Raw genomic sequence first — 11,983 nt, 5'->3', positions numbered from 1 at the left:
ACTAACACACGCTGGCGTAAATTCGCTAGTTACTTCGCACCCTTACGCCTGGCGAATTTGCGCAACGGACGTAACTACGCAAATTTACTAACGCGCGAATTATTCTGAATGCTACCTTTTACGCCAGACTTCCTTCGCCACCTCAGACCAGGCGAAGTGCAATAGAGTAGATAGGGATTGCTTCCAAAAAAGTTTAAAAAAATTCTAAGTCCCAAAAAACGCTGGCGGTTTTTCTTTTTTTATGGGTGATAGGCTGAAAAAGATCAAATTTTTTTTTGGGCCTACCCTCCTTCCCCCCTTCATTTCCTAACTCATGGCACCTTAACTATACAGTGGGCACATGTGTAGGGCAAAATAAAAATGTTATTTGCTGTTTTAAAGGTTTCCCAGGCTTGTGTAGTGATACTACATATACCTCCATTGTAACTTCAATTTGGCGCCGTATGCAAATTAAGCATCGCTATCGTAACTTCGATTTGCTTGGCAAATTAACGCTAGCGCAACTTCGCAACCTTAAGCTTCCCCTGAGCGCAACTTCGGATTTTAGTGAATTTGGGTAGCGCTGGTGAAAATACGAAAAAGTTCGGCGAAGCGGACGTTGGCGCAACTACGAATCTTAGTGAATTTGCCCCATATATATATATTTGCTGCATATTACTATTAAACAAAACAGTCCCCTCCTTTTGCCACAATATTTAACCCCTATATAGTAGTAGATATATATAACAATTTACTGTATATACTGTATTTCAGTAAATATTGTCAATTTACCCTGAACCGCCATTTTTTATGGTATGTATACTCCCTCAGAGATCACTGGACAATAAATAATGCAAATTCCAGTAAGGAACAAGTGTGAGAGTCAAAGACGCTCATTCACTCCAGTTGAAAATTCACGCCAATATGGTAAGATTTTTTTAATAAGTCACTTATTATGGTATATATTACCTGTGGGTTCATTCTGAAAATATAGTTTTGCTTTAAACACAGCTGTTTGTTGTTTACTCAGATATGGTTACTGCTGCATTTCTACTAGTTGAATTGATGCCATCATAGAAGCTACTTATGAGGAAAACCTGCTGCTTGAGCATGTATGTTTTGATGTTTGGTGCTTTGGCACCCAGCAAATCTTTTTGAAACAAATCTCATGCATGTGCCGCAATTGACTCAGGAAAACCCAGTAGCTATCGCCACTGCATTGGTAGCAGTAGCTTCAGGGTTCCCACTGCATCAAATCACTCTGAAAAGTGCTTTAAAGGGCATGTAAAGTCTAAAATAGAATAAGGCTAGAAATGCTGTATTTTGTATACTAAATATAAACATGAACTTACTGCACCACAAGCCTAATCAAACAAATAATTTATGCTTTCAAAGTTGGCTACAGGGGGTCACCATCTTATAACTTTGTTAAACATCTTTGCAAGACTAAGACTAAGTGCACATGCTCAGTGTGGTCTGGGCTGATTAGGGATCGTCATAAACAAAGCTGCTTGAGTTCTGCATGGCTGGTAAGTAAGGCGGGGGCTCCCCCTGCTGTTCATAAGTATGATTCAATTCCTATCCACAGCAGTAAATGAAGGGAGAATTTCACTGCATACAGTCAGGTTTCTTATAAAAACGGTACACATTTTTTAATTAAAGTATATTGGAGATAGGTTTCTTTTTCGTTAAAGAAAGTGAAAATGGGATTTTATTTTTTTGCCTTTACATGCCTTTTAAGAATCAGATGTAGACATTCTGATGCTAAATGCTGGAAATTGCCCAACCGGACTTTCACCATCATATCGTCCAATTTATGAAAAACAAAAAAACAACTGGACGCAGTTGTGCCAAGTGCAACTCCCCCCTAACAGTATCTTCTACATGATGGTAATTAAGCTGCATGAATCCATAGCATCGGTGCATCAATCCTATTGGGTTTATTTACTGGGCACTTAAAGGGGTGGTTCACCATTAAACTTAAATGTTAGTATGTTAAAGAATTGCATATTCCTACCAACTTTGCAATTTGTTTCATTGTTTTTTTTTATTTACAGTATATTAATTATTTGCATTTCTCTTCTGACTCTTTCCAGCTTTCAAATGTAGGACCCTGACCCCAGCGGCTAATAAACTATTGCTCTGTGAGACTTCAATTTTATTGTTATTGTTACATTTTATTGAATATATTTTTTTTCAGGAGATCTCCTATTCATATTCCCCTCTCCTGGTGCTATGGTAAATAAGATATTAGCGACCAGAACAAGCTGTCAAAAAAAAAGCTAAATAACAGAACAACCATAAAAAAACAATACAAAAATAAACAAAGAGCAATTGCAGATTGTCTTAGAATATGTCTACAATGTCTAAATCATACTAAAAGTTAATGTAAAGGTGAACAAAGGAGTATGATTGATTGTTTTGTACTACTAGACTTGGGCAAACTTTTGTCCATGTTTAAGCACCTTACAAGTCCTTTTGTATGGATGCAAAATGAGTGGTACAAAAAGTAAACTGGGAAAAGGAAGAAAGGAGCAGCTGGATTTGCAGTTCCAAATTCTTCATTTAGGGCTTGCGCTACACACTCTCAAAGGAAATCTATGGAACAGTGACCATCATTTGCAGTACTGTATGACTGGAGACTGTAGAAAAGACCTCTAACCTGAGATTTCTTGCCATAATAAAGACATGTACTAACGAGTTCAGGATAATGGATTTGTTTTTATCGTTGAATGTGGCAGGCATAAGAAACAGTTGAAAGCAAGTCTTCGAATTACTTGTACTACCATTTTCTTCATTAAATTACACTGTAAAAGAAAAGCTTTATTTTTACCTGCTTGCTGAAACATCACTAAAGTTAGCCATTGCCATCTAGTGTTGAAATATTGTTAATGCAACTAGGCTTGACTTGACAACAGATACAAATTAGGTTGGATTTTTCTCAGGATTGTATTCCTTACAGCTACATCTAAGATCGATAGCAAAGGACAGTCATGCATATATTAGTTTAGGTGAGTGTTTCTAAGGACCCAAATAAATTATATAATCAAATATTGGTTTAGAACTAATCTGTGCAAGTTATGAGAAATGGCAGAATTTCCACTTTGCTGGAGTTTTTCTTTTTCCTAAAAGGAGCACTGGCCTAAGGGGAAAACTTTGCAACTGAATTTCACTGCATTCAGGAAACCATGAAGACCCGCCATAAACAGCATGTGCCATTTTTGGGCCCTGTCCTATCAGTGGCATAACATTAGGGATCTGCCGTGACCCCCCCCCCCACATGAAAACATTTCAGGCCCTCAAAAATCCAAATGAATTGACAATCAATAAGGTAACAAGGTTTCTCCTGAATCATCAGGAATACAAGTATTCTCAAGTACAATTGCACATTCTGCTACAAAGTATCTGGGTAGTTACCACATCGAAGCAGAAAACCACCAAACAGAAAAATATCACATTGTTATTTCTTAAAATGAACCTGCAAGTTCTTCAAAACAGGGAAACTGACTGCATCTCAGCACTTTGGTTTTAGTTCTGATCATTTGCATTTTATTTATCACTATAATTGATTTGGGTATAAAATGACACTTGCCAAACCTACACTGTATACTATGCTTTATTAGACCAGAAGAGACAAAGATGAAATGACCACAAGAACCCTACCTACTAGATACACACATATACACATTAACTTACAATTCTGACTCTTGACCCACTCTCTCAATTTACATTAGATTTTTGTAAGTGTCTACAGTACCAGTTTTACACATTCTTTAGGAGTGATTTTGGCCTATTCTTTCCAATAGATTTGCCTATGGTTGCTCAGGTTAGTGATCAAAACTACAATGATGCTGAAAATATTGACTTTTCAAAATAACCTATATAATGTGCTGCAAACCATGCTATATAGATAAATGATGGTGATCAGACTGAAAAATAAAATTGCTTGAGACAATGGTCTCTGATTTCTATAGAAACGGTGCATTTTTACATTAGCAGTATTTCTGCTTGTTTATTTTTAAATTGAGAAAAAACACAAGCTCAAATTTTGACCTGATAAAGAATCCCAAACCAAACTGCTTCCTTCTCCTGAATGTCCTACTAATCTAACATTTTTATGTTTTCTTCTCATTCTCCTGACTTTATTATTTGAGTTTTCTCCCTTCTGTCCCTATCATCAATTATATCCTACTCCCACCATTTTCTACACAAGTGCTTTTATAAACTTTTTCCCTTATACCCAATTTTATCTCCTATGGCTACCTATTTTGACCACATGGGGGCTGGTAAAGACCCCTACTGTAACCCTCAATCCACTCTCCAGATAACCTGTGGCCCCCTCAACTTTACAATCCCCATTCTGGACCCCGCTCCCACTTTTCAATCTGAAGAGAAGAATTGTGGAGTCCATGTGTGTTGGTCGTCTAGGGGCCCATATAGCCTATATAGAATCCCAAACCTACTTTACTTCTTCCTTCTCCTGAGTGTCCTACTCATCTAACACTACTATTTTCTTGTCTTTCTCCTATATTTATTATTTGATCTTTTTTCCCTTTTGTCCCTATCCTTTCTCTCCTACACCACCACTTTCTACACAAGTGCTTCTATATAATTTTCCCCTCATACTCATCTTAACCTTATATTTTTCTCCTTTTTTAGAACCTTACTGTTTTTCTAGGGGTTGTTCAGATCACAACTGATTAAAACCTGAACAAAATTTTAGCCAATGTCCACTTCCACCCCTGATGTCATATGCCTGCCCCCTTGTCCTGTTTGTACGAAGGTCGAAGATGGCAACCCTATCTCTCCCTCTCAGCTTATGAGTAAGTGCCCACACAGGCACAAAATGCGTTAGGCTTATACATGTCCTAATAAAGTCTTTTTAACTCATACAAACTTGAGCTACTAGCTTTACTGGGAGATGGATCTCACCTTACCTGGATTTTTGCACATTGTAAATTGATTGGCAACCCTTGGACTGGGGGTTGTCTTGGTGAGAAACCATTTCACAAACTTTATTATATTTTTCCACTGTGGACCATTAATTATTGAATTAATTAATTTTGTTTTGAGACAGAGCCATACACCATTATTTGTATATTTGCCTATCTCTCCCTAGTCTGCAAAGTATTCTCCTTCAATTCTCATTTTTTGCTTCCATGAATTCTTATCCTGTACCCAGTTAACTAGCAGTGAGCTCAATCCCAGTTCCAACCACTTGTGCTCCCCTCAAGTCCACAATCCCCATTCTGGACTTCTCCGACTTTTCAATCTAAGGGGAGGAGGTTGTAGAGCACATGTGTGTTGGTCATGGGGTGGAGGTACACGCAAATGCATCATCATCATCATCATCATCATTTATTTATATAGCGCTGTCAAGATACGCAGTGCTTTACTGCAGTTATAGCAAACAGGGAATAAATGGTGGCTAACAGACAAGGATTACAGAGTACAATGGGGTTTACAAACTAAAAGGTTAGGGTACAATTGAGACATTAGGATTATATAAACACTTTGTCATTTTTGATACAGCAATGATTAATTAAGGTACAACGAATAGGCCTCTTTAAACAGATGGGTCTTTAAGGAGCGCTTGAAAGTTTGGAAGGAAGGAGAAAGTCTGACAGCTTGTGGCAGAGAGTTCCAGAGAAAAGCAGAAGCCCGAGAGAAGTCTTGTAGACGAGAATGGGCAGAAGTGACCAGAGGAGAAGTGAGGCGAAGATCAGAAGCAGAGCGTAGGTTTCGTGAAGGAGTGTATTTGGAGATTAGAGATGAAATATAGGGAGGGGTTTCATTATTAAGGGCCTTGAATGTGAGTGTAAGTAATTTGAATTTGATTCTAGAAGAGATTGGGAGCCAGTGAAGGGACATACAAATGGGAGCAGCTGATGTTGAGCGGCGAGCTAGATGAATGAGTCTAGCGGCCGCGTTTAGAACAGATTGGAGTTGTGAAAGGTGACTTGTTGGAATACCTGTGAGGAGTAAGTTGCAGTAATCAAGGCGGGAGATGATGAGAGACTGAATCAGTGTTTTAGTTGATTCTGAACTGAGATAGGGTCGTATTCGAGCAATGTTGCGCAGTTGAATACGGCAAGATTTTGCAAGTGTTTGAATGTGTGGTGAAAAAGACAGATGAGAGTCTAAGATAACTCCTAGGCAGCGTGCCTGTGTGGTGGAATGAAAGGTGGTGTTGTTTACGGTGAGTGATATCTGAGGGACAGGGGAAGATCTTGGAGGAAATATGATGAGTTCTGTTTTAGAAAGGTTCAGTTTCAGGTGGCGCTGTGACATCCAGGAGGAGACAGCAGAAAGACAGTCTGTGACTTGGGAAAGGACAGAATTAGAAAGATCAGGAGTAGACAAGTAGAGTTGGGTGTCATCAGCATAAAGGTGATACTGAAGTCCAAATGACTGAATGAGTTTTCCTAGTGAAGTTGTATAGAGCGAGAACAGCAGGGGGCCAAGAACAGAGCCTTGAGGAACTCCAACAGAGAGTGGGAAAGTAGTAGAAGTAGAGTTAGAGAAGGAAACTTTAAAGGAACGGTCAGACAGATAAGATGTAAACCATGAAAGAGCAGTGTCCCGAATGCCAGCTGAGTGTAGAATGTCAAGGAGGAGTGTGTGGACAACTGTGTCAAAGGCTGCAGAGAGATCTAGTAGAATTAGAATGGAATAATGACCTTTAGACTTTGCCAATAGAAGATCATTGGTTACTTTGGTGAGGGCAGTTTCAGTCGAGTGTGATGGGCGGAAGCCAGATTGCAAGGGGTCGAGGAGGGAGTTGTGAGTGAGATGCTGGATCAGGCGTTTATAAACAAGCCTTTCTAGTAATTTGGAGGCGAATGGAAGAAGGGAGACCGGTCGATAGTTAGTGGGAGAGCTGGGATCAAGGGAAGGTTTTTTGAGGATAGGAGTGATTAGTGCTTGTTTGTATAATGATGGAAAGGTACCAGTAGAGAGTGAAAGATTGAATAGGTGGGTAAGTGCAGGAGAGAGTGTATCAGAGATTGGGTGGAGAAGGCGAGAGGGTATGGGGTCAAGGGAGCAGGTGGTGGGTTTTGAGCTGGCTAGAAGTTTGCTGACTTCCTCTAGAGTTGCAGGGGTGAAGGAGTGCAAAGTAGATGTGAGTGGACTGCACGTTGGTCTGAGATTGTTGTCGGACGGTATGCTCAGCCTAATGAGATCGATTTTTTCATTAAAGAAATGAGCAAGGTCTTGGGCAGTAACATTAATAGGTGGAGGAGGTGGAGGGGGGCATAGGAGTGATTTAAATGTGGCAAACAGCTGCTGTGGTTTGGAGGACATAGTAGATATTAGATAAGAGAACAATAAGATTTAGGCAAGGAAGAGCCTGAGAGGCAGAACAACTGCTCAAGTGAATTTATTTATGTTTCACACTACATGTTTCGAGCCTCCTGGCTCTTTGTCAAGTGTAATACACAGAATGCTCAATGAAACTTTTAAAGCATACAAACAGGAAATGACCTCAATGTGATCTTCATTACCAATTATCACCCTCCCCCTAAAGGTGAGTATTAAATCGAATAACAATGTCCATAAAGTCCATGCAAATAGTCCATTGTGCAAAAGGTGTAGTCCAATTAAGAACCCTGTGAAAAGTGCTGGAAGTAAAAATTATTAAAACCAGTTAAAAGCATTATATAAGTAAGATTTACATGGTACTGTTACCAAACTATTAACCTACCACTTACTCATAATCAATTTTCCTTGCACAAATAGCTATCTAAAATCTTCAATAAATATTTCAAATTTTTTCAAATTTTAGCGGAAAAATAACCCATACTTTACCATTAGAAGTACTCAAATATTTCTGAATGGGCAAACTTTCAAGGCCTGCGAAAGGGGATAAACAGCCATTAATATTATAGAAAGCATTTAACACTCCAATTTTCATTTAGACCCTTAGGTGTAACCGTATCTAGTTTTTTAATCCAATACATTTCTCTTTGTTGGATTCTTTGGAGTAAGTTTCCACCCCTAGATGGCGCTCTAATCACTTCCAGTACCAGCCATTTTAATTGTGATACATTGTGTTTCTTTTCAGTGAAGTGTCTAGACACCGAAGTATCAGTATAAGTATCTTTCTTATAATTACGAATGTTGCCCCGATGTTCCTTTATTCTAGCTTTTACAGCCCTTGTGGTTTGTCCAACATAGACCATGCCACATGGACATTTCAAAAGATATATTACATTGCGTGACTCACAAGTAGCATAGCTATTGATTTGTAGTGGGGTACCTCTGGTAGGATGATTAATTTTATCCCCTTTTATGATTGATGGACAACAAATGCAATTTAGGCACGGGAATGTGCCTTTTTTTGGTTTACCAAGGAATCTCTGTGTATCCTTTTTGATGGGTTCAATTTCAGCTGGACATAAGGTGTCTCTAATGCTTTTCCCTTTCTTATAGCTGAACGTTACTGACTCTGGGAGTATTTTACTATAGATTTTGTCTTGTAAGACTATTGGCCAGTATCTACGGATGATTTGTTCTATGCCTCTACTTTGTGCACCGTATGTCGAGACCAACGGGGTTAATGTTGTTTTTCCTTTCTTTTTATAGGTGAGCAAACTCTCCCTGTCTATTTGTGACACTTCTTGAGCATGTTTTTTGATGGATTTTTGACTATAACCTCTATTGGCAAATCTGTTTTTTAAGTTATCAGCTGCTTCTATATACTGGCTGCTGTCTGATGAGATCCTCCGAGCTCTCAGAAACTGCCCTTTAGGTATAGCTTTGATGACATTTGGGGCATGATAGCTAGTAGCATGAAGGATATTATTCCTATCAGTTTGTTTACGGTATAAACTGGTATGGATTTGCCTTCCTATGATTTTAAGTTGGACATCTAAAAAGTTAAGTGTGTCTAGTCCAACTTCTGTTGTGAATTTAATGGTCTTATGGGCCTCATTTGCATTTGATATCATTTCTTCAAACAATTGTAATGGGCCTTTCCATAACACCAGGATATCATCTACATAGCGGAAATATCCCTGTATGTATGACTTAAATTTACTTTCTAGGAACAATTTTTTCTCCAGGTTGTAAACAAACAAGTTGGCGAGGGACGGTGTGACCGCAGCACCCATCGAGGTCCCCTGGCGTTGCCAATAGTGGTCATTCCCAAACCTGAAATAGTTTTTATGTAGAACCATAGCCAAACAATCTACGATAAAGTAAATTAAGTGATGTGAGAGATTAGTATCCAGGAGCACTTCTTCCACTATACTAATACCTTCTTCCTGTGGAATGGATGTATACAGACTTTGTATGTCTATGCTACATAGTATGGTATCTGGTTCGATATTAATTCCATTCAATTTGCATAGTAAGTCTGTGGTGTCTTTTAAACAAGTAGGTATTTCACTTACAAGCGGTTGTAAATACTTATCCACAAACTTCGACAATGGTTCTAAAACCGATCCTATTCCTGACACTATTGGTCTACACGGAGGGTTAACCAGTGCTTTGTGGATTTTGGGAAGAAGGTATAGTACAGGCGTCCGTGGATACTCAGTTGTGAGAAACTCTCTTACATTTGGAGTGATAACCCCATTTTCAAATGCATCTGTGACAAAATTATCAATTTCGTTTTTAATAGTCATGGTTGGGTCAAAATCAATTAAGGCATAGTGATCTGGCACTGATAGTTGCCGCAATGCTTCTGTCATATAATCCATTCTATTCATTACCACCGTAGCACCCCCTTTATCCGCTTTACGGATTACAATAGATTTATTATTTTTAAGTGAGGTGAGGGCCTTCCTTTCGGTGAATGATAAATTACTATGCCCCATGTTACTTGTATTTATATCCCATAGTTTCCTAACTTGATGAGACACAATAGTTTCAAATGCTCTAAGTGAGTCATTAGTAGATTCAGGTACAAAATTACTTTTTGTCTTAAAGCTGGTCATTATAACATCAGTAGTGATATCTGTAGTGCTTAACTTAATATCAGACATATTAGCAAAGTAATGTTTAAGTTTTAGACCCCTAATGAATTTTTGAAAGTCAATCTCCCACTCTATGGGATCCAGAGTATATGTAGGTACAAAGTTTAAGCCTTTATTTAACAGAGAGAGTTCAGCCTTAGTCAGGTTAACCGTAGAGATATTCACAACTAGGTTATTTACCTGATCTGCTTGCGATTCCTTTTCGGATAACTCTCTCTGTCTGGGGCCTTCTTTGCGCCGTGTTTGTCTTTCCGATGTTCCTCCTGTGTTGGGGAGCGCTGTTCTAAAAAAGGAGCCGAGCCTGAGGACGAAGGTAGGTCTTCCCCGCTAGAGGTGGAATATGCTGAGGCGCCTTGTAGTTGTGTCGGAAATCCTTTCCTGCCCCCTCTCTGGGTGTATGATGCGCTTTGCGATGCACCTCTGCGTTGGTTTCTGAAGGGAGCTGGCAGTCCGGTCCTCTGCTGGTGTTCGGAGCGCTGCCACTTCCGCTCCTCTCTCCACGTGTACACCTTTCCTTCCTGATAGTCCTTGGCGTCTCTGTTGAACTTTGCGCGCTTCCTGTCAGTTATGGAGGAACGGAGTCTCTCCAGGATATCTTTATGGTCGCTGAGGATTTTGTTGCACTGCTCAGCGCCTCTTTCCTCTGTCAGTTTCGCAGTAGAAGCAGTTATGGCTGTTCTGATTTCATGCAGTTTCACGGTAAGCCTTTCTACAGTAAGTACCATCAGGTCTATGCTGCATTTATTGCATATTTCTAGCCAGCGCTGTTGTAAAAGCTGGTCTTCTGCGCACAAATTAGGCTTAATATCGAGGCGCAGACCCCTCGGTATTCGTTTAGTCTTGATATATTCCGCTAATGTGCTCACATGTAGACTTGTATGTATTTCTTTCTTTTGTAGATTTAGTAATTCTTTTGCCACATCGCTCTGTGGGATTGATTCAATTGGTATAAGTTGCTCAGTTTCCAAACTAGACAGGATTCGATTAATATCTTCATCACTGTAGGCAAAAGTATTTGCGCCTTTGTTGGATAATTCTGAGTAATCTCTTTCTGTCATTTCTTTAACGCTGGGGTAATGGTAACAGTCTGGTGGAAAATACAATCAAATCAGTCTGGTGACTGTTACCTGTGACCCTACTGCATACAATTCGTCGGCTTCAATCCTTGTTAAGTACCTCCACCTGGGTACACTTCAAACTGGAACAATAAGATTTAGGCAAGGAAGAGCCTGAGAGGCAGAACAACTGCTCAAGTGAATTTATTTATGTTTCACACTACATGTTTCGAGCCTCCTGGCTCTTTGTCAAGTGTAATACACAGAATGCTCAATGAAACTTTTAAAGCATACAAACAGGAAATGACCTCAATGTGATCTTCATTACCAATTATCACCCTCCCCCTAAAGGTGAGTATTAAATCGAATAACAATGTCCATAAAGTCCATGTAAATAGTCCATTGTGCAAAAGGTGTAGTCCAATTAAGAACCCTGTGAAAAGTGCTGGAAGTAAAAATTATTAAAACCAGTTAAAAGCATTATATAAGTAAGATTTACATGGTACTGTTACCAAACTATTAACCTACCACTTACTCATAATCAATTTTCCTTGCACAAATAGCTATCTAAAATCTTCAATAAATATTTCAAATTTTTCAAATTTTAGCGGAAAAATAACCCATACTTTACCATTAGAAGTACTCAAATATTTCTGAATGGGCAAACTTTCAAGGCCTGCGAAAGGGGATAAACAGCCATTAATATTATAGAAAGCATTTAACACTCCAATTAACACTCCATTTAACACAATGTATCACAATTAAAATGGCTGGTACTGGAAGTGATTAGAGCGCCATCTAGGGGTGGAAACTTACTCCAAAGAATCCAACAAAGAGAAATGTATTGGATTAAAAAACTAGATACGGTTACACCTAAGGGTCTAAATGAAAATTGGAGTGTTAAATGCTTTCTATAATATTAATGGCTGTTTATCCCCTTTCGCAGGCCTTGAAAGTTTGCCCATTCAG

General features: G+C 39.0%; 1 protein-coding gene across 1 annotated transcript; it reads right to left on the bottom strand.

Annotated features, from left to right (window-relative positions):
* Positions 1 to 7,313: 7,313 nt before the first annotated feature.
* Positions 7,314 to 11,705, bottom strand: LOC121399504. The gene is made up of 3 exons (XM_041580443.1): positions 10,140 to 11,705; positions 7,789 to 7,833; positions 7,314 to 7,601 (listed from the first exon to the last, which is right to left on the bottom strand). Exons 1-2 carry the CDS (start codon positions 11,015 to 11,017, stop codon positions 7,827 to 7,829), a joined length of 885 nt encoding a protein of 294 aa, XP_041436377.1. The 5' UTR covers positions 11,018 to 11,705; the 3' UTR covers positions 7,314 to 7,601; positions 7,789 to 7,826.
* Between the last annotated feature and the right edge of the window lie 278 nt (positions 11,706 to 11,983).

Source organism: Xenopus laevis, chromosome 1S, assembly GCF_017654675.1.
Source record: "Xenopus laevis strain J_2021 chromosome 1S, Xenopus_laevis_v10.1, whole genome shotgun sequence".
In the NCBI taxonomy this organism is placed as follows: Eukaryota; Metazoa; Chordata; class Amphibia; order Anura; family Pipidae; genus Xenopus; species Xenopus laevis.
Note: the sequence above shows the minus strand (reverse complement) of the source record. Positions and strands in the feature narration are given on the sequence as shown.

Bases quoted from the DNA above. Each gene is read 5' to 3' on its own strand.
- LOC121399504 (XM_041580443.1), bottom strand. From the start codon at position 11,017: ATGACAGAAAGAGATTACTCAGAATTATCCAACAAAGGCGCAAATACT.